This window comes from Equus asinus, chromosome 7, assembly GCF_041296235.1.
Source record: "Equus asinus isolate D_3611 breed Donkey chromosome 7, EquAss-T2T_v2, whole genome shotgun sequence".
Classification (NCBI taxonomy): domain Eukaryota; kingdom Metazoa; phylum Chordata; class Mammalia; order Perissodactyla; family Equidae; genus Equus; species Equus asinus.
The window spans coordinates 69,832,014-69,852,821 of NC_091796.1; the positions used below are offsets into that span (position 1 = coordinate 69,832,014).

Below are 20,808 nucleotides of genomic sequence, written 5' to 3' on the forward strand. Positions count from 1 at the left end.
GCGGGTCGGGGGCGGGGCTTCGGAACAGTCGCCCGGGTTACCAGGAGGCGGGGCCTCCCAGGCGGCTGTGGCCCGGATGTCCGGGCGCTGCGGCCGGATCGGCTGATCCCGGAGCTTCTGCAGGGAAACCAGCCAGCGGCCAATGGGTGAGTGGCCCCCGAGGTCTGGGGCAGCGTTTCTCTTAGTCCCGCTTCTTCCCGGCGCTGCCGGCGGGCCTCGGCCCGGGTGGGCGGCCTCCGGGCGGCGGCGCATCCTCGCCCCTTGCTCCCTCCCGCCCTCGGGCCGGGCCCCGGGGTCGTCCCCGGATGCTCCCGGTTCGGGGTGGTCCCGGTTCCTGACAGGCTGCGGAGGGGAGGCCGGCCGCGTACTGGGGGAGAGGCCGGGCATTTGTTGTCAAGTCCGAAATGTCATCCCAGTCCCTTTCTTTCAGTCCTTTTGTTTAATTTTCAAAATTTAAAGCGCGGGCGTTAGTAAGCGCAGAAAAGCAGTGAAGGAAGCAGCAGCTAATTCCTGCGCGACTGTCGTCTGCTGTCTCAGCATCAGACGTGAGATCGCAGGGCCCTTCGCAAAGGGGCAAGACGGTTGCAGAAAACAAAGTGAGAATTTTAGCCTCGTTCACTAAAAGAAATGAAAGGCGAAAGTGAACGGACGCCGGGAGGCAGGGTTTTGTTTGGTCGAGGATAAGCTGTTGGTTTCAGAGGGACTGGTTTTCAGGCCGTCGATTTTGAGAAACTTTAGATTATTAACATCCAAATGTATTTATTAAGCATCTACTAGATACAAAGCCCCTGTAGAAGAAGCGTCCAATTCTTTAACTTCTGCCTTCTCCGAAAATCTGAAACTGTTCATTTCCATCTGTTGGTTTAAAAATAAGTGCTAAATAAGGTAAAGAAGCCCATGGATTAAAAAAAAGTCAGAAATTTGATAAAAGTGAAAATATTAAACTTGAGGCATTTTAGTCAGTGCTTTTTCTATGTTTTCTCAGCAGCACAAGGAGAAAGAAATCAAGAGTCTACTCAAAATTGAAAGGCGGAAGGGCGTTGTGGACCAGGCAGTCTTTAGATTGTGAATTCATCGAGAATTTGGGAAATGATTGTTCAAAAATAGTCATTAAACGCCAGTTCCCCTCCTTAATTCCAGCTGACCGCAGTTCTGCATTTATTCCGCACTAGGCTATGGGTTCTTGGATGGCAGGGACTCTACCCTGTTCCTCTGTGGACCTTTAGCCGTCCCTGACCAGTGGAATCTGACACTTAATGCATGTTTACTGAACCAATGAATCAGTGCGGGAAAGGAATCAGGCGTCACTGATGGAAAAAACTCCTTCAGTAGCTTCTCCCTGTTGATGAGGTCAAAGACAATTTGTCGGCCTGGAGTTTTTTTGATGAAATAGAGCTGCTTTTTATTTTCCCCAAGCTTGAGAACAGGGGGTGGATTCGAAGGCAGTGGTTCCCACATATTGGTCAGAAGCCCAGTGACAGCCTTGGTGAAATTTTCACCTGTCCTCGACAAAAATGAAAAAAGTTAGGACAGTGTAGTTAAAGTCGATTTTATTTACTTTAAAGGCCTGCCCTTTATTCTGAAATTATGTCCTTTCTGCCTTTCTGGTATTAAAATGTGTTCTATTGTGAACGAAGGTGATAATAGAGTTTGTGTGTGTGCGCACACACTTAATATCCTGACTGGGCAAAATAAAAGGCAGCGATCCTTTGTTAGTCTTCTAATTAAAAAACACTGGAAATTCGAAAGTCTGGACAACTAGTCAAGGGGCGTGGCTGGCTGCAGCCATTGGAGACATACTGAGCCAGGCTTGGAGTTCTGGGGATAGATCCCACTCTGCTGGCTCAGGACCTTAATCATAAGAAACAGTATTAACAACAAGGTTCCAGCATAATTTTCTGCAGTGCCCAGTGTAAAAGGAGAAATTTGAATAAATACATTAAGACTTTCGTCTAATACATATTTTTTAATTGAAACTGTTGAGATATTTCTGACAATTGCTTCAGATGTTATTGCTTTATTTTTTATAATCACAAAAGATGTTACTTTACTGGCATTTGTTTTTAAAAAGCTGTCGATATTCAACCAGCATGCCTTGGACTTTATTGTGGGAAGACCCTATTATTTAAAAATGGCTCAACGGAAATATATGGAGAATGTGGGGTAAGTCTTAATATTTGTATGTTATTTCATTTGTAAAATCTTTTTGCTTTTGAAATATTTTCACATGTAGAATATCTCTATAATATATTCAATTTATTAAAGAATATGGAGGCATTAATAAAATCCTTATTTGTGTTGTCATATTGATTGCCTATAATACGTCTTCATGACAGTCACAGTTAAGTATTTTGAAAACATTTTATAGTTTTATCATAATTTTGAATTACTTTTTATTGATAGAGTACGGTGACTTGGACAGTAAGTTAACATTACAACTCCAGAACATTTCTCTGCAATTATTTTTATACGGTGTTAATAACTAGATTTTTCATTTAGTGTTAGTCAACTATTTTAGTAACTTAGTGAAAGGAGTCCTTTAGAGCCTTATGCAGATATAGCAAATGCAATGTAGATTTCTTTTCGTTTTACTTATGCTTTCTCTTTTATTTCTAAAAGATGCACATGTAAACAGATGTTTAAACTGAAAAGAGATGTCTTAAAGAATGACTTTTGGGGGGGCATTAATATTCTAAAATAATACCTGTACATAAAACGCTGTTCTTATATATTATAGGTGTGTCCAAGAGGACAGAGAACAAATGCACAGAAATACTGTCAGCCTTGCACAGAGTCTCCCGAGCTTTATGACTGGCTCTATCTTGGGTTTATGGCCATGCTTCCTCTTGTTTTACATTGGTTCTTCATTGAATGGTACTCGGGCAAAAAGAGGTGAGCACTTTTTATGAATGTTTCTGTATGGACTGATATTGGAATAATCATCATTTAGAAGACCTCATACTTGTATTGTTTTAAAAGTGGTAAACCCGTTTTTCTGTTATGTTCTGATTATTTTTAACTTAGCAAGAGAACTTACTAATAGAGCATGTCTCAGTAGTTATTAAGGGGAGTATCTTTTGTTTGTTTTACTCTAAATGATGTTGAAAGAATGTTTTTTTTTTATTTCTCAATTATAATCTTTATTGATTTTCTACAAAGAATTTGTTATTACAAACTGTTTATTGTTCTAGAACAAATACTTTGTGATTTAATTTAATACCAGGATCTAGTATAATGCAGTTACAATGATATAGCTGCAACCTGGTTGTGAAAACTTATACTAACACATTAAATCAGTGAACATTTAGTGAGCCCTGTGTTTTATGTTTAGAAGATTGGGGAAGGAGATAGAAAAATCACTGATGTCGTTTATGGTCACAATGTTGTACGGAAGACAAACATATACACAACTAATTGTAATATAAGTCAGTCTTAAAAGTGTATAAACAAAAAGTATATAAAAGCATTATAAACAAAATGCTCCGGAGCCACAAAGAATGGAAGAGAGAAATTGTGCCTGGTGGGATCTGAAAGACTTCATAAAAAGAGCCTTTTAAGCAGAGGAAAGAGCGTGAACAAGGGCACGGAGGTTGGAAATGCGGGCTCTGCTGAGTGGGAATGGAAGTGGTCTTGGCTGGTCGGAGGTGCATGGCATATGAGAGAAGGGAGATCCAAAGGAGAGTGGGAAAGGTAGGTTGAGGCCAGAATGGGAAGGTCCTAGATAAGGATGTGAACTGTATTCTCCTGGTAACGAGGAGCCGAATTCTGCCTCAGAACATTGCGGCCATACTGACTTGTAGTTCCTCCAGCTTCTCAGCATCTTCACTGCTCTGGGTTCTTTCCATTTCCCAAAACTCTTCTCTGCCTGAAATACTGTCTTCTCCCTCTGACTGTAGCTTTTCAGCTAGCTGTCTTTTTTTCCTCCAGATTTCACTTTAAATGTCTCCTACTTGTAGAGGCCTTTGCTGACCCAAGCTAAAGTGGGCCTGTCCCTCTTATTTTGCTTTTTTAATAGCATCCTTCATTTTGTTTTCAGCATTCAGCACAATTTATCGTTACGTTTGTTCCCTCATTTAACGTCCGTCCACTTATCATCGTGTCGTGTCGCACCGCTGACTATGAGCTCCATGAGGTGGTTGGTTGGCTGGCTCTGTCATTGCTCTCCATGGGATCCCCAGAGACTACCACAGCAGCTGGCTCGTAATAGATGCTCACGTGGTATTGGCCGAGTGAATGATTTCTCGGTGATGGTTTTGCTTTAGAGAAGTAGCATCTCTGGTTGTGTATTTTAGGAACATACCCTGTGGAGGGTGGATTAGAGTGAGACACATTACAAGGCTGTTGATGAAGAAATAGTGATGGCCGAGTCCAGTAGTGAGAATAGAAGTGGAAAGGATGGTTAGATGGAAATAGAATCAGCAGTTTTCTAGATCCTACCTAATAAATCCAGGGTGATTATTTACTTTGGAAAAGCATTCACTATTTTTCAGAAGAATCTGTAAAAATATTTTTGTTCTTTTTTATGAGGAAGATTCGTTCTGAGCTAACATCTGTTGCCAATCTTCCTTTTTTCTTTTGCTTGAGGAGGACTGGCCCTGAGCTGACATCTGTGCCAGTCTTCCTCTACTTTGTATGTGGGTTGCTGCCACAACATGGCTTGACAAGTGGTATAGGTCCACATCTGGGATCCAAACCTGTGAACCTGGCTTGCCGAAGCAGAGCACAGTGAACTCTTAACCACTATGCCACAGGGCTGGCCCCTATAAAAAGATTTTTTAGAAAGCAGCTCTCATCCTGCTTTTAATTTCTGTTGTAGAATGATGAGAGATGAGAGCAAGAAAGGAGATATGATCAATCTAAAGCTAAAATAGAATAATCGCTCAGGTAATTGGTTGGAACATCTCAGCGCAGAGTAGAGAAGAGGTGGGGTGTAGGGATGTACCTCACCAAATGCATTGGAATCAAAACATCAGGTATGTTTTAGGGAGAGTCTTGGAGCAGAGGGTAGAGCTTCGGTTTGAGGATGGAGCAGAGGAGTGATCAATGCGCAGGCAGGAAAGGAGGCGGGCTTAAAAAGGAGTTCGCATAACCGTGTTTTGCCTAGGAAATTGGTAGCAAGGAACACAAGGGCCATCTCTTGGATTTTCCTGAGATGTTGCACTTATGATCAAGGAGGCAGGAGCTGAGCCGTCTGAGGCTAGACCAGTGTTTCATAAACTGTTTCTCCGTGTCAGCTCCTTACAGAGCCTTTTTAGATGCCTTTTTTCCTAATTTCACCTACCCCTGTGAAATTTTAATGTCACATATATACTACTTATCTGGTATATGTATATATGTGCTTTATATATAAAAAGTGTTAAGATTATTTTATCCCTGAGAACCAATTCCTGCACCCTTGGGAATGATACGCCCATTGAGAATGCACGGGCTAGACACTAATCATAACTATCCTGAAGGGCACCCTTGCTTTCTCCAGAGTTTAGTATTACATTTGTTTTTCTTTAAGGTCAGGGCAGAAATTGTGCACTTTTATGCAATGCAGTCAGAAGCTGTGCTTCTCATGTAATTTGTTTTTATATAATTTATAACTTTTGAATGCATTCATTCAACAGTTTTAGGAATGTCTGCAATCCCTAGGTGCCAGCTGCTATACTAGGTTGTGGGATTGAGAGATGACTAAAATATAGACACTTACAGTCCTGTGGGTGAGAGAGACGAACCATCACAAAGTCCGGGGGGGTCCTATAATAGAGCTATGTGCAGAATTTTAATTCTGGCATGAACAAAGAACTTAATTCTGCCTTCTCAAAATAGGGCAAGGTCACAGAGAAAAAACTGAATTTAAACTGGACTTTGAAAAATGAGTAGTTTTTGATAGATAGAGGAATTGAAGAATCTGTCAGACAGCAGGAATAAGATATGCTGTCTATAAGATATGCTGTTTAATAAGATAAAAGTCTAGAGGCAAAAAAAAAAAGCACAGTATAATCAAGCAATGAGGGCTGAGCATGATGTGAGAAACAGGGACTAAATGAGGCCAGATATAAAGAGATTTGGCTGGAGAGTCTTAGGAAGTATCCGTAAGACCTGGTGATAACCCCTGAGCTGACCTTGATGTTTGCCAGATAGGTGAAATGTGTTTTGAGGTGGAGTGTGAAGCATGCACAGATGTGTGGAGGTGTGAGGAAGCAAGGTAGTTTAGCATGGCCAGGAGGTGTGGAAGATCGTTCTGGGGAGGAGTGTTTTTCCTGAAAGGCAGAAGGGACTCACTGAAATAGTTCTATAAGGGGAGTTTTAGAATCCAGATTTCATTTTGTAAAGATCATGTGGTTGACTGCAGCTGGATTGAAAGGGATCATGATGAGAAGAAAAAGGAAGGTTACTAAAGTAATGGCAAGAAATGATAAGGTTGAGATTTTGCCTCTAAAATGTGAATTCTATAAGGAAAGAAAAGATTGGATTACATAATATGAAATGCAAATGTTTATTTATGTATTCAGTGTTTTCATCTGTGTAAAATGATGCAGTTCTTCCAACAATGTAGGCTAATTAGGAGCTCCAGGGGACTCTCCTGCACAAAATAACTAAAGTCTGGGAAAGACGTACCCATTGCTGGTCTCCTTGGAGGTAGAGGAGAGCTCCAAGAACTCTTCTCCTTCAGAGAACGAACCAAGCCCCACTGGCTGGGGTGGGAGTGACAAAGCAGGCAGTGGGCTGGGAGGGTGCCAGAGGTTAGTTGCTGGTAGCCCCAGTGCTATCTGGATCCTGAAACTTGGGCAGCCAGTGCTAAGCCTAGACCCTCAGGGGCTGCAGCCCAAGGTAGTGGCAGCCATGGCTGCTGGCAAAAGCAGCAAATCCTCTTTGCTGCAAAACTTCCCCGTTCTCAGTTTAGGCCCATGGGACTCTTGCTCATTGTCTATTAAGGAGCTCATAATCCATGATTATCAAATGAAATAAGCACTATGATGAGAGTTGGTAGGCACAACAAACAATAACTATGTTTATGCTCCCAAAGGATGACAGATAATGGACTTTCTGCCACAGAATCTATAACTGCTACCTATAAAATGCTTAAAGAGGTAAAGGATGCAGTCGCAAAGATCTCCAGTCAACAAAAGATTATTAGAAATGAACAAGCAGATTTGGTGGGGAGAAAGGGACCTTCTAGAAACGAAAATTTATACTTGCCAAAATTAAAAAATGGTAGGTCAGTCAGGTAAAAAGTTGAAGACAGAATTAGTGAGTTAGAAAAAAAATACATAAAGAAATAACACAGCACTGGGAGAAAAGGAGATAGAAAATATGAAATATGTCGAGATGTGGAGCGTAGAATGAGAAGCTGTAATATGTATCTGTAATACCTCCTGGGAACGCTCCTAGGTTCGTTAAATGTTCAGACTCCCAAGACCACCATATGTCATACTGAGCGCCACTCTACTCAGAAGTAACACAGCTTGCCAGCAAGGAAGCATGAGATGTCCCTTGTCAGCAGTAGCTTTTGAAGCAGTCCAGCTCAGGTGCAAGGAGATGAGGTCCACATTGAGTGGGTGTGGGAGTCATCCTGGCTGAAGTCTTAGGCCCCAAAGGAGCCAGTCCCTCTATAGCAAATCCAGAAGGATAGCATCCAGGGTCCTGCAAGGGATGTGCCGGTTATAAGAATCACTGAAGTCAAGAAAACCAATCAGGTAGTTATAGTTCCCAGATGCAATTTACCAATCAAGGGATCATTTGTATCATAAGCAATGTTACTTAGCAACAAAATTGACATTCCACCCTTATCAGGCTTCGAGAGGAACAGAGCTAGAGAGTTAACTGAAGGCCAGATTCTCAGGTACAGGGGAAAGGTTTTCTTAACTCTGCCTATAGTGTCTAATCAGAGTCTCTGAAAAAAATAGAGAAAATGAAGGAGAGCCAGTATTTAAAGAGATACTAGCTTCAGGTTTTACAGAAATAATCAAAACCAGATCCATTGCTTCCTGGGAAGCAAAACACATCCCAAGCAGAATGAATAAAAAGAAATTCACACCTATGCACATTATAATTAAACTCTAGAACACCAAGGACAAGAAAGGCCATGTGTGGCTGCAGTCAGCAGCCAGCTGGCACCTACTCCAGCCATATGCCTTACTCATTTTGGACACATCAGCCCAGTTGGGCCTCTAGATGAGTGCATCCCAATTCAACATCACATGGAGCAGAAAGGACCCAGTGAGTCCAGTCAAAACACAAAATAGTGAGAAATAATAATTGGTAGTTGTTTCAAGCCAGTAAGTTTTGATGTGGTTTGCTATAGTCATAGACAACTGAAACGTTGTTTAAATAGAAAACTCGAAAGCATCTCTAGACTAGACGTTAGAAATAATAAGAGAGTTTAGTAAAGAGGCTGGCCATAAGATAAATATACAAAATCAGTTACCTTCCTATTTTCCGTTTACAGTACCATAAGTACAGTGAGGTAGCTAAGCTACATTGGGTTTATATTATGCAACTCGAGAAGTTAATTCTAAAATTTACATGGAAGTGCAAAGGCCCATGAATGTCCAAGACCGCTGAAGAAGTAGAAGTATGTACTATCAAGAATTATTGTCATATTCACTTGTCTCAGGGATAAATGGACCCCAGAAACAAAATAGGGGACCTGAAAACAGGCCATTATAAATGAAACTTTGTATGGCAGAAGTGGCATGGCATGGAAAGCAGTAACTGTTCAGCAAAATGCTGCTGTTGGGACAATTGACTACCCAAATGGGAAAATCTAAAGTTACATCTTTATATTATAATATATATAAATACTTTATATTTTACACAGAAATCTAGTGAGTTAAAAATTTCAAGGTGAAAGTAAAACCTTAAAAATATAAAAGAAAATATATGATAATGTTTTCTTTATCTTGGAGTGAGGAAGAACTTCTTAAAACATTAAAACTGCTTACCAGAAATAAAAAAAGTTGATAAAGCCAACTATATTAAAATATAGAACCTCTCTTCATTAAAGGACATCACAAAGAAAGTGAAAACTCAGCGAAGAGGAAGACATTTGCAGCATGTTTATGTAACAAAACAGAATGGATAACAATGCAGTAGTCACATAGTAGAATATTATACAGCAGTGAAAATGACTGAACCTCAGCTATAAGCAATGCCATGGATGAATCTTGGAAATGTAATTTTGAATGAAAAACGAAATCTCAGAAGGCTTACATTAGTGTACTAGCACTTTATAGTGTTCAAAAATGAGCAAAACTAAACAAAGTGTTTTTGAAGCATAAATACAATCAGAATAAAAACTTTAGAAAAAATAATGAAGACTATTTAGTATAATGCCTACCTCTAAGGGAGAGACAGGAGTGTGGAATGGGGAGGAAGAGAGGAAAACATAAGTAAATAATGTTCTAGTTACTGGGTTAGATAATGGGTTTGCAATGTTCAGTATATTTTATGACTGATATTTATTGCATATAATCTTTTGTGTAATTTTTATATTTAAGATAATTTAAAATAATGCATAGGTAACTTTTAAGAAATTTTTAATAATTTGGCAAGATCCTAAAGAAGGTTCGATCTAATTTCTGCTCTTCTGTACTTTTAGACAGTATTGGCCCAGTGTCATCTGGGATGGGTATTCCTTTTTAGTAAACAAGATTAAACTCTTCTCAAGTACTTTTCACATTTGTTTGGCTTTTCTTAGCTCTTTAGAAGGTTTTTTAGTTTCAGGATGTTTCAGTTAAAATTTCTTTTCAGAATTCATATCTTGAGACATACACAAGTTTTATTAAAAGGCATTTAAATACAGAAAGTGTTCTAATTGTGCTTTTGTTTGGCTAGCTCCAGCGCACTTTTCCAACACATCACTGCATTATTTGAATGCAGCGTGGCAGCTATTGTCACCTTACTTGTGAGTGACCCAGTCGGTGTTCTGTACATCCGTTCGTGTCGAGTATTGATGCTCTCGGATTGGTACACAATGCTTTACAACCCAAGTCCGGATTACGTTACCACTGTGCACTGTACTCATGAAGCCGTCTACCCACTGTAAGTGTTTAGACTTAAGATCGTTTTTTAAAAAAATGATAATCATGGATTTCATTCATTTCAACAGATTAAGCATTGTAAAATGGCTTCTAGGCACCGGGGGAGATATATAGAAATGATTTTCTTTTCTTAAGGGATACAATCTGCTAGGAAATAGAAATGCATCTTAGTATAATAGAAGTGAAAGTATTTTGGGGTTGGTGTTGAAGTAGGTATAAACACTTCTAAAATAAGCCATAAATCTTTCTTAAAAAGGGAGTTACAAGGAAAACCTTTCTCATATGCAACAGAGAAGCAACATCTGGCATATAGGAAAGAGCACGGGCTTTGGAGCTAAAAACAGGCTTGAGTTTGAATCCCATGTCTGCCAGCTGCTGTGTTAACTTGAGCACATATGGAGCCTCTCGTAACCTTGTTTTCCCGTTGGTGAAAATGGGAACAATGATCCCTTATAAGGTGACGGTGAGGCTTAAATAAGTCTGCACAGATCGCATCCCGTGTGCAGTGCCTTCCCTACGGGGAGCATTCAGGAGCTGGCGTTATTAGAGTGCGTGGGCTAACGTGTTTTCTTTTTTGTTTTTTCCCCAAGTAACTGTAACTTCCATCAGAATGTTTTGTTTTAAAAATAACAAATTCATAAGATTCTGTATAATATTATACCAGAATATTTCAGTTTTAGGATTTCTGTGAATTGTTGGTGTTGATTTTGATGTTTTTTTCTCAGTAAAGGTATAATTGAAAAAGTCTGGTATTTCTGGTATTTAGATTCTCATCGTTGTAGCAAGTTACAATTATGTAATATGCTCAACAAAATGGTCCTTTTGTGCAAGTTCTTAATGGTTTGTTGTTAGTGCCGTCACATCGGTTCCGACTCTAAGCGACCCTGTGTACAGCAGAGTGGACCCTTTTTTGCGCCGTCTTCTCACCTCTATCAGACAGTGCTCTGCTGCTATTCATAGGGTTTTCACAGCAAATGTTTTCGGAAGTGGGTGGCCAGGTACTTCTTCTTGGTCTGTCTGGAAGCTCCACTGAAACCTGTGCACCCTGGGAGATCCTGCTGGGATTTGAAATAGCAGGGGCAGAGCTGTCAGCATCACAGCAACGTGCAGCTGCCACAGTATGACAAGCGACACACGGGGGTGTGGTTCCCTCACTTGGAAATGAACCCAGGCTCTGGTGATGAGCACCGAATCTTAACCACTAGACAACCAGGGCTGGCCTTAATAGTCCTAAGTGTCAAAACCACACATGCACATATGTAAAAGGTAATTTTCAAAAAGTAAGATCCAGATATAGTGATATGAAAATCTTTTCCACCTGTCTACCTTTAAGTCTTGCAAATTATTTATTCCGTGTGTGAGTGTATATATATATATATATACTGTCTCTGTTTGTTTCTCTCCGTATATATACATATAATTTAAGACTGTATGTAAGAGACTGATAATGTCATCTTTGTTGGTTTCATAGAGCTATACTTCAGTAATACTCAACTTCGGTTATTCTCTTGTCACACACTGTCCTGGGGACTTGCAGAACTTAACCTGATGCTATTTAGAGAGCTTAATAAGTGAATCAGATATCAGATTTAAATAAGATATATAATCATCTTATTTAAAACAAAATCGGACTCATTTGCTGCTACCCACGTTTATAGCGTTTTTTCTAATATCTGTAAAGCCTGTAGGAGGAGAGCCTATAGTAGGAAGAGTCAGGACATCTCAGATTAGAACAGAGATGGCAAGTCGATGCTCCCAGCCCTCGTTCTGCAGCTGTAACAGCCACTTCTGATTCTCCTGCTAGTTGGCTAGGGCCTCAGAATCTGGTCACAGCAGTCTCAGTCAATCAGAGTCATCATACAACTTCACTGATTAGGACATGTTTCCATCTCATCACCATTTGAATTAAGTAGATATTTTTTTCTCAGCACCTTTACCAATAGTCGTTGTGGAATGCACCTGTCTGCCTTGTTTTAATTATACAAGACAATGGTTTTTGAAAACTATGAGAAGATTTTATAGTGTTAGCATTGGGTTTATACATATTATTTCCGTTATGTAACCATTTAAACTTAAGTATATGGTCAGACTGGGGCTAAACATTTCAGAAAGCTGTAGGACTACCAAAAGTCAGTAATTTTTTTTCATGAGTCATCAAAAAGTAATGGCACAAAATTCCCACAAACCTTGGAACACTGTTACATTGAGTAGTCGGCTTTTTTCTCCATTGGTATATATAGCCTGCTTCCTTACAAATTGAGAAATGTCGGGGTACTTTACTGATAATTATAGTTTTGAGGGGAAATTGATTAGATGAGACATGGAAAAACATGCAAACTTACTGTCATTAGAAGCTTCCTGCAAAAAATAATGTTTACATTACTAAAACTTTGAGTTATTGAAGATGAGCAGTCATTACTGTCATAACAAAAGTTAACTTTAGCTCTCAGATTTATCCTAACCTCATAGGTAGGGGGCATGGCTGGAGGTGGAGGAGGTAGAAGATGATGGCTTCTCGTGGACGGCAGAGGTGGGAAACAGGTATCTGCTTCCAGAGACTAGTTTCCGACTTCATTAGGAGAGGTAACAGACGATGGTTTCCTTCTGATCAAAATCATAATCTTTTGGAGCTCTTAAGGAACTACAAGTTGCAGGAATAGATTTTATTTTGTTTTGATGTTGGGAGGCAGTAACCTAACAAGACTAAAAATCTCATCATCCAAGAGGTCAGACGTGCAGTAATGCATAACAGTTCAGGACTGGACCTAAACCATCTCGAGAGCGCAGGGAGCCACTCACGCTGCGTGTGGCTGGTGCCCCTGTGCTGCCTGTGACTCTCTGGCACAGGGAGAGGGTTTGAGTAGTGAGGAAGTAAAATGATCTGAAAATCCTCATGAAGAGGCGGTTAGGACTATGTTCACAGAAATCCCATTATGCAAAATAAAGAGCTAGAAACTATAGTCTGGTGAGGGAGAGAGAGACTTTTTTACAACCTTTTTCTGATTATAAAATTACATTATAGGAATTGGAAAAATGTAGAAAAAACACACAAAAATAAAACAGTCTGTAATTCCATTCCTTGAGATGACCACTGCTAAAAATGTTCTTTCCAGTTTCATTTCTGTATGTATGTAATTTTTTAAAGATGTGTTTATACTATGCACGTGCTATTTTGTAACCTACTCTTGTCACTTAATCTATTACGCACAGTTAATTTTGTCTTTAATATTTCTTTCCTGACTAGATTTTTAATGGCTACATAGTATTGCAGCATGAGCGTACTCTAAAATTTAACCAGTTTCCTATTGTTGAATATTTATTTTCTTCCTTTGTTTTCTTTATTATATGATTCAGTAAAAATCTTTGTTCATAAAGTTTTTTTATGTTTCCCTGATTGTTTCCCTTTGATAAATTTCTGCAAGTAAAATTGCTGGATCAAAGGGTACAAAAAGTTTTAGGATTTTTGATACACATTCTCAGACCGCTTACCAGAAAGGAACCTGCACACACTTTCCAGCACCATATGAGCGCCTTTCCGGCCAGTCCTCCCCAGTCTGAATATTCAATGCATAAACTTAATATACTTCTTAACCTTTTTTCAAGATCTTTGATTTTAAGATAATCAATGATAAAAAGCTATTTTAAAACATTCTTGATGTTATAATTTCTTATTTTATTTTACAGATACACCATTGTATTTATCTATTATGCATTCTGCTTGGTATTAATGATGCTGCTCCGACCTCTTCTGGTAAAGAAGATTGCCTGTGGGTTAGGAAAGTCCGATCGATTTAAAAGTATTTATGCTGCACTTTACTTCTTCCCAATTTTAACTGTGCTCCAGGCAGTTGGCGGAGGCCTTTTATGTAAGTTTGATGGGTAAAGTCAGCGAAATATATTTGTTATTATAGATGATGAATGATATTTTCTCTGAATATAATTTTGGAGCTTTTTCTTTAAAATAGGTTTTTTGAATCCTTGAAAATAAACCATAGTATATATTTTTGCTAAAATGTATAATGAATCTTATGAAAAAAATCATAGGTTTTTTTGGAATGGAATAGAAATTCTCAAGAAATCAGTGGCAGCAAATCAAAACTGATTTCTCTTCAGAGAATAACTTGTACTTGAAGCTCATAACCTAAATAGGAAGATTTTAAAAATCTGAGTATAAATTAAAAACAAAAACTGGTTTTGCATGTAATACATGGAAATTATTCTTGATACTCTATACTGTTTACCATTAAGTTAGGTCTTAGTTTTCTAAGTTCCTTTAGGAAAACCTTTGAGATACCGTAAAAACTCCTCAATATATTCTTTATTTTAATATATCCATTCATTCATTTATTCAGCAGCCATTTAGACTAAACTGTGACTCAGAAGAAGAGTTAGAAAAAGTTGTTGTTAAAGGGCTCACATAGTACTCGGAGAGCTATAAATAGCTCAGAGAACAGAGTGTGGTCCTTATTTGAATATGTGACATGGGACATTGCAAGGATGTTGCATACCATCTTTTATATGGAGCCCACCAGGTGCAGAGGGCAAGCCTTCTGGCCTAAAGGAGCTGGGCAGGACTGGGCATCATTATGCAAGTAATGTACCTTGGTAGTGAATTTGATTCAAAGTGAGGTTGGAGCTGAGAGTGAGGTCGAGGGAAGAGGAAACTGGAGACTACTCAGGGGTCAGTGATCTGTCATATTCTGGTTTGCAGACATATTATTTCATTTGGCATTGGGTTTGAAAATCTATAGTCCCTTCCAGCTGCTGCCATTCCCTGTTCTCTTAGATGTGGCCCACTTCCATTATTTGCCTGGCTGGCCTCTGTAGGCCTCTGAGGTTGCTGTTCTTGCTCTGGGGAATAGAGACCTACTCTTAAAGGATTTTAGGCAGAAGAGTGACCTGACTAGGCTTGCGTTTTAGAAGGGTACCTTGGTAGCATGGGGAAGGTGGCTAGGCAGGGCAGAGAACCTGGGGGATCAGTTAAGGGTGGAGTGCAGTAAGCCAAGCCTGTCCCACCTAAATGAGAAACACGGAATGAAGAGCCATTTCAAAGATAGAGTTAATTGAATTAAGTGAATATTAGAAGAAGCCAGTAGGTTGGTGAGCAGAGGTGAATTCAGTTTTAGGAATTCATGGAATATTTACAAGAGTACCGGTAGTTCTTTATACTAGTCTGGAGGGGGAGAGCTGACTAGGTTGGAAAGATTAAGAATTGTCAGCCCTCAAATCCCCATGTCTTAGACCGCAGATGGTGCTCTTGTATAGAACCTCATGGGTATGAAATGGAGGAAAGAGAAAGCTGTGAAAAGCAGGGGAAATTTGGGAAGTTAACCCCAGGAGACTGCCAGACAGTGTTACTTTCTCTATTGTAGTGGCCTGTATTGAAAAATGCCTTTTCTCACACTGCAGGACATTAGATCATTTGTCAGCAGGCCTCCACTCAAAACCCATTCATAGGGAGGATCAAGGAGTTATTCATTCGCACTGAATATAAACTTACGCAGTCTGCTGCGATTAGTCCCAGAGGGCATCGTACCAACTCATAATTTTATGATGTTGAAAAAAAAGAATAGATCATTTTTGTTTTGTAGAGTGCCTTAGTCTGTTCAGGCTGCTATAACAGAATACCATAGACTAGGTGGCTTCCAAATGACAAAAACTTATTTCTCACAATTCTGGGGACTGGAAAGTCCAAGAGCAGGGTGCCAGCCGATTTGGTGTTTGGTGAGGACCCATTTCTTGGTTCATTGACAGCTGTCTTTCAGTGTCCTCACATGGCAGAAGGGGAGGGAGGTCTCTGGGGTCTCTTTTATAAGGGCACTAAGCCCATTCATGACCTAATCACCTCCCAAAGGCCCCAGCTCCTAATACCATCCCATTGGGGGTTAGGATTTCAACATAAGAATTTCAAAAGAAACAAACATTCAGTCCATAAAGAGGGTCTATAGCAAGTCTGAGCAAAGTAGAGCAGCGAGAGGCTTCCGGTAGCTCCCTAGGGAGAGAGACACTGGCACTGAGTAGGAAGATGTCAGTGACAAACTTTCACCTGCTTGGAAGTATTATTGAAGCCAGTTTTCAGTTTTTTAAGTGTCCTCTGCATCTCTACCACCAGGGGAACTAAAGTGCAGATTCCCAGAACCCGCCCCTCCCCCCCCAGCCCCAACTTAGTTGCCTAAAATCTCCAATGGTTTTAGACCCTAGAGTAAAAACCACTCTAAATCCTGCCCTGAGCCCAGAACCACTTCTGCTCCTCACAGGTCTGTGCCTTGTTAGAAACTTCCTCTTCCTCCTTTTTACCTTAGATGGCTTTTTACTACCAGGTCTTAAATGAGAATCATTAGCGACACTGTTGAGCTATTTATAAAATGATGTGGGATTATTTTGAATGGCTGGTTGAGGACCTAACCACTTTCTAGAGTAAAGGTTCTAAATGTTGAACAAGTCGTTCAGTTATTTAGTAAGTTGGAATCAGGTCTACGTCGATAATTCAGAGTTTCTGCCTGCTGCATCCTGAATTTACATTTGAAATGCTTCCAAATGGGTTCCACTGCAAAGCAGAATGATTAGTAGTTTCATAAACTGAAGTTAATTGTTTTAAAGTAATTGTATGAACAATAATCCAAGATATTTTTCTCAATTTGTCCATTTGTTTTAGTGTGCTATAACTTTAAAACATTTAAGGAGAAAGGTAGCATTTTGTAAGAAAAACTTTTGCTTGAAGTATTATTACTTCAGTACTGTATTTGAAGTGGAAATGCCTAAAATTTTGACATTAAGAGCACAAAACGATGCATTTATCCTTTGAGGTTTATTGATCTATGAGCTTTTCTAAAGAGTAATTAAAGCTGAATTACTCTTATATATAGCCTTTCTCAACCGAAGTTCCCCATCTGGAGCATAAAACACAGAAACTGGGTAATTATTTTCTCAAGTCTCCCAAGTTTGGTACATAGCTAGTATAATTCTAGATGCATAGGGGAGCAGTTAACTCTTTACATCAATCAATAGATGCCTTAAGGCAGGGGTCTTCAAAGCTGGGCCAAGGATAGTTTTACATTTTTAAATGCTTGGGAAGAAAATCAAAAGAAGAGTAGTAGTATTTCTTGACATTTGGAAATTACATGAAATTTGAATTTTATTGTTCAAATAAGTTATAAAATAAGTTATAACTTATAAACTTACAAAACAAGTTTTATTGACACACGGCCACACCCATTCGTTGATGTGTTATCTGGCTGCTGTCTGGCTACAGCTGTGGAGCTGGGTGATCGAGACAGAGACTGCATGGCCCGCAAAGCCAGAAGTATTTACTCTCTGGCCCCTCACAGGCAGAGTTTGCTGACCCCTGCCCTAGGGCCTTAGGGCTTAGATCTCTCACAGGACCGGTTGGGACAGTTTTTGATTACCGGGAGAATAATTACTGTTTTAATTTTTTTGATACTTCATTCAGAAAATTCGTTTAATTTTCAACATCACACCAATGCTTGTCTTTCAGATTATGCCTTCCCGTATATTATATTAGTATTATCTCTGGTTACTCTGGCTGTGTACATGTCGGCTTCTGAAATAGAGGTAGGAAATCTTTTTTCCTTTGTTAAAGATATTTTTATAGATTTGACAGTTGAATAGGAGAATAGTACATCTGATAAGATGTGGTACAACTGATGGGTTTAGTGATCCTGGGTTCTGTGCTGTCACTCAGTGGCTTGTAGCTCCTTATTCTGTGAAAGGTTGTGTACTGGACTATATTTGCTTGGGAAATTAGCAAAGTAGTCAGGCTCCACTATCCAGCATGTTGGAGAAAAAACCCATATAGAAAATATATTAATTATTGAAATGTTAAACTTAACACTATTTTGAGGGAAACATAAGAATGCTTTATTGTAAATAGAACTAATTTTACACTCGATTTTACAGGGGCAACACTGACAGTCACCGATAATTATACTGTACCTTCCGTACCCTTCTATAGTTTGTCCCCCATTTTGTTTTCTTGATTACGGATGGTTACTTTTGCCCTGTAATACCTAATATTTTGGTGATTTGGAAATAACATTAACAGATACATTAGTTCTGATACTCTTCTTGTTTTGAGATATCCTTTTTGTGCCTCTAATTGTTTAGTATTTCAGTGGAAGGGCACTGTTAGAAAGACCTCTTTAGTTGAGGCTCAACTCCCGTGTGCTTGCTACTGTGGTGCCCGTGCGCTGTCTGCAGCTGCCCGCTGCAGTTGGTGGATGAGGGCTCTCTCATAATTCCTAACGTGAGAAAGTTGAACCCGGAGCAAGTCAGTCGTTAGCTGTTTCAGAGCGGTCGCCCATGGTGCTCCTCTTTCTATTCCATTAGTGAAAGAGTGAAAGGGAAGAAACCCACCTAGAAATCATAGAAATCAACCGAGTCGTCTTTTCTACTTAAAAGAATAATAGGAAAGGAACTAGACAGAATGTTTTTATGATTATTCAAATGTTTCCATCTGTATTCTACCCCCATTTCTCCTTTGCAGTCTTTAATCAACATTACAATGTGATTAATTAAAGAAGATAAGCAAGTTAGTTTGGGCACTTTTATTAACTCTAGGGAAATATTTGAGGGGAGAAATTATTGGATATTTGAATCAAATGAAGTTTTTGAATTTTTCTTTATACTCCATAAGTACTAGGGAAAGTTAAATTAGCTTGAAACGTATTTGTTTCTCTGCTGCTGGGAATCCCTCCCAAATAAAATGTTCCTGCGCTTTGATTCGCACTCTCTCTGTGAGTCTGGAACAGGGGCCTGAATTGGGAAGAGACACTCGAGCTCTAGGGGAGCTGATGAGCCATTTAAGAAGAGAAAGTTGGTAACCTATTGCAAATGACATTTTAGCGTGTTTACTAGCACGTTTAGATATTAGTTTTGTAATAATTTGGTCCTTCCAGTGTCTGCATATTATGGAGCTATCTTAAAGATTCAGAGGAAATCGGAGTAGGCACATGTCATTTCTGCTCCCTTCTGAATATGCAGGCAGCAGACACAGGAATGCTAGACATTAAGGAGGTCCAGTGTATGTACCTCCTTCCCACCTGTAGACTCAGCTGCTGTGGATCAGGGCAGGAAGAAGGCACGTACTATGGCGTTCCCCTTCTGGTTCCTATCTTTCAGAAGAAACTGGTGTTTCCAGGGTTGAATGGTGGTGTAGACTAGCACTTAGAGACGTGGGCTCCCGTCTTGGTGCTGCCTGAATGCTTATATGACTGTAGGAAGTTCAGTTTCCTCATCTGCGAAGGGTAGTGCCTAGACTGGTGATTTCTTAATCCCCTTTAGATCAAACGTTCTATGATTCTGAGGTTATGATTTTATGTGAAAACAATGCATTTTAAATTAAAATGTAATGTTATCTAGCTGATTTAGCCCGATAATCTGTATTTCTCTTTTCTTTTATAAAATTATATAGAACTGCTATGATCTTCTGATGAGAAAGAAAAGACTCATTGTTCTCTTCAGCCACTGGTTGCTTCATGCCTATGGAATAATCTCCATCTCCAGAGTGGATAAACTCGAGCAGGATTTACCCCTCCTGGCCTTGGTGCCCACACCAGCCCTTTTTTACTTGTTCACAGCAAAATTCACTGAACCTTCCCGCATACTCTCAGAAGGAGCCAATGGACACTGAATATAAAATGCCAAAAAACCTAAGAAGTGTTCTTAATAAAAAAGTGAAGAAATAAAAAATGTATTAGTACTCTTCTCTCATACGTGGGAATAAGATTGTCAGTATATCTAAGGCTTTCGGTTGGTGGGTTTTTTTTGACGTAATAAACATTATGGTTGGACTTGAAAAGTACAAAATGCCACGCTACTCTGTTACATAGTGTAACACGTGATACACTATTAGATTACGCTAGAAGCCTATTAGGAAGCTCTTGCCTCACAACAATTTAGTTATTCTGTAGCACAAAATCATGTTTCTGTGTACCTAGCAATGTGCTGTTCCCATTTTTATTAAGAAAAACTTTAACAAGTATAGTCTGCAATCCTTAGCATTGCCATAATCGTGCATGCCCGTTGTGTTCCAACTTGTTTTTCAAGTATAATGAATTATAAAGACAAATGTACTTGTGGGGTCTGAGAAAACGTGGAAATAAAGTATGTTGTTTTTTGTTATCTATTTATTTTCACCAGTACAGTATTTCGGTCTATTACAAAAATAGAGCATAATTTATATAACAGGTCTTGTGTTTATAGGTAGTTTGGTTGAAGACATCTTCAGATTATTCCTGTAAAGAAAACCAATGAAAAGCTTAACTACAAAAAATCTCAAATGTTCTGACATTTCATTGTATTTTGCCACACCAGTTGTGAGAATAATTCAAAATATTAAGTAGTAAGATTAGTGTTTCTTTCCCAAATGAATAAATACATGTACTCACATATTCCCTTCCGCTTATGTCTCATTTTTCGAGGATATATACACGGGCCATGTTTTATTGATCCTGAGACACTTTTTTTTCATGCTGTGTCATCTCTGAATTAGGATGCATCTTACAAGTGAAGGCTTCTTAGATTTAACGAAATACAGACTATATACAGCATGTAAACATTTTTCCTGTGGTTGGTTGGTAATAGGGGCTGCGATTTTTATGCTCTGAAGGCTTCAAGAGACTCGTGGTTGCAATCATGGAAGCAAAATAAGGTTTTTGCACTTAATCTAATAATCTGACCGTGTCTATCCATTTGTATTGTTTAGAAGATTATTTGCTGATTCTGCTCTTTGGTGGAGCTTGCACAAGTTTGTAAAATC

General features: G+C 39.3%; 1 protein-coding gene across 2 annotated transcripts; it reads left to right on the forward strand.

The window, feature by feature from the left end:
- The first annotated feature begins 5 nt into the window (after positions 1-5).
- JKAMP (JNK1/MAPK8 associated membrane protein) lies at positions 6-20,440 on the forward strand. Of its 2 annotated transcripts, none has more exons than XM_014864649.3 (7): positions 6-146; positions 2,072-2,163; positions 2,738-2,892; positions 9,826-10,032; positions 13,716-13,897; positions 17,527-17,603; positions 19,462-20,440. In XM_014864649.3, exons 1-7 carry the CDS (start codon positions 143-145, stop codon positions 19,678-19,680), a joined length of 936 nt encoding a protein of 311 aa, XP_014720135.1. In that variant the 5' UTR covers positions 6-142; the 3' UTR covers positions 19,681-20,440. The 2 variants fall into 2 exon arrangements, with proteins under 2 accessions (XP_014720135.1, XP_014720136.1); XM_014864650.3 differs by having other exon boundaries at positions 8-146; positions 2,090-2,163.
- Positions 20,441-20,808: the final 368 nt, after the last annotated feature.

Bases quoted from the DNA above. Each gene is read 5' to 3' on its own strand.
- JKAMP (XM_014864649.3), top strand. The intron at 13,898-17,526 runs GTAAGTTTGATG...CTTGTCTTTCAG, and splicing joins AGTTGGCGGAGGCCTTTTAT to ATTATGCCTTCCCGTATATT. The intron at 17,604-19,461 runs GTAGGAAATCTT...AAAATTATATAG, and splicing joins TGTCGGCTTCTGAAATAGAG to AACTGCTATGATCTTCTGAT.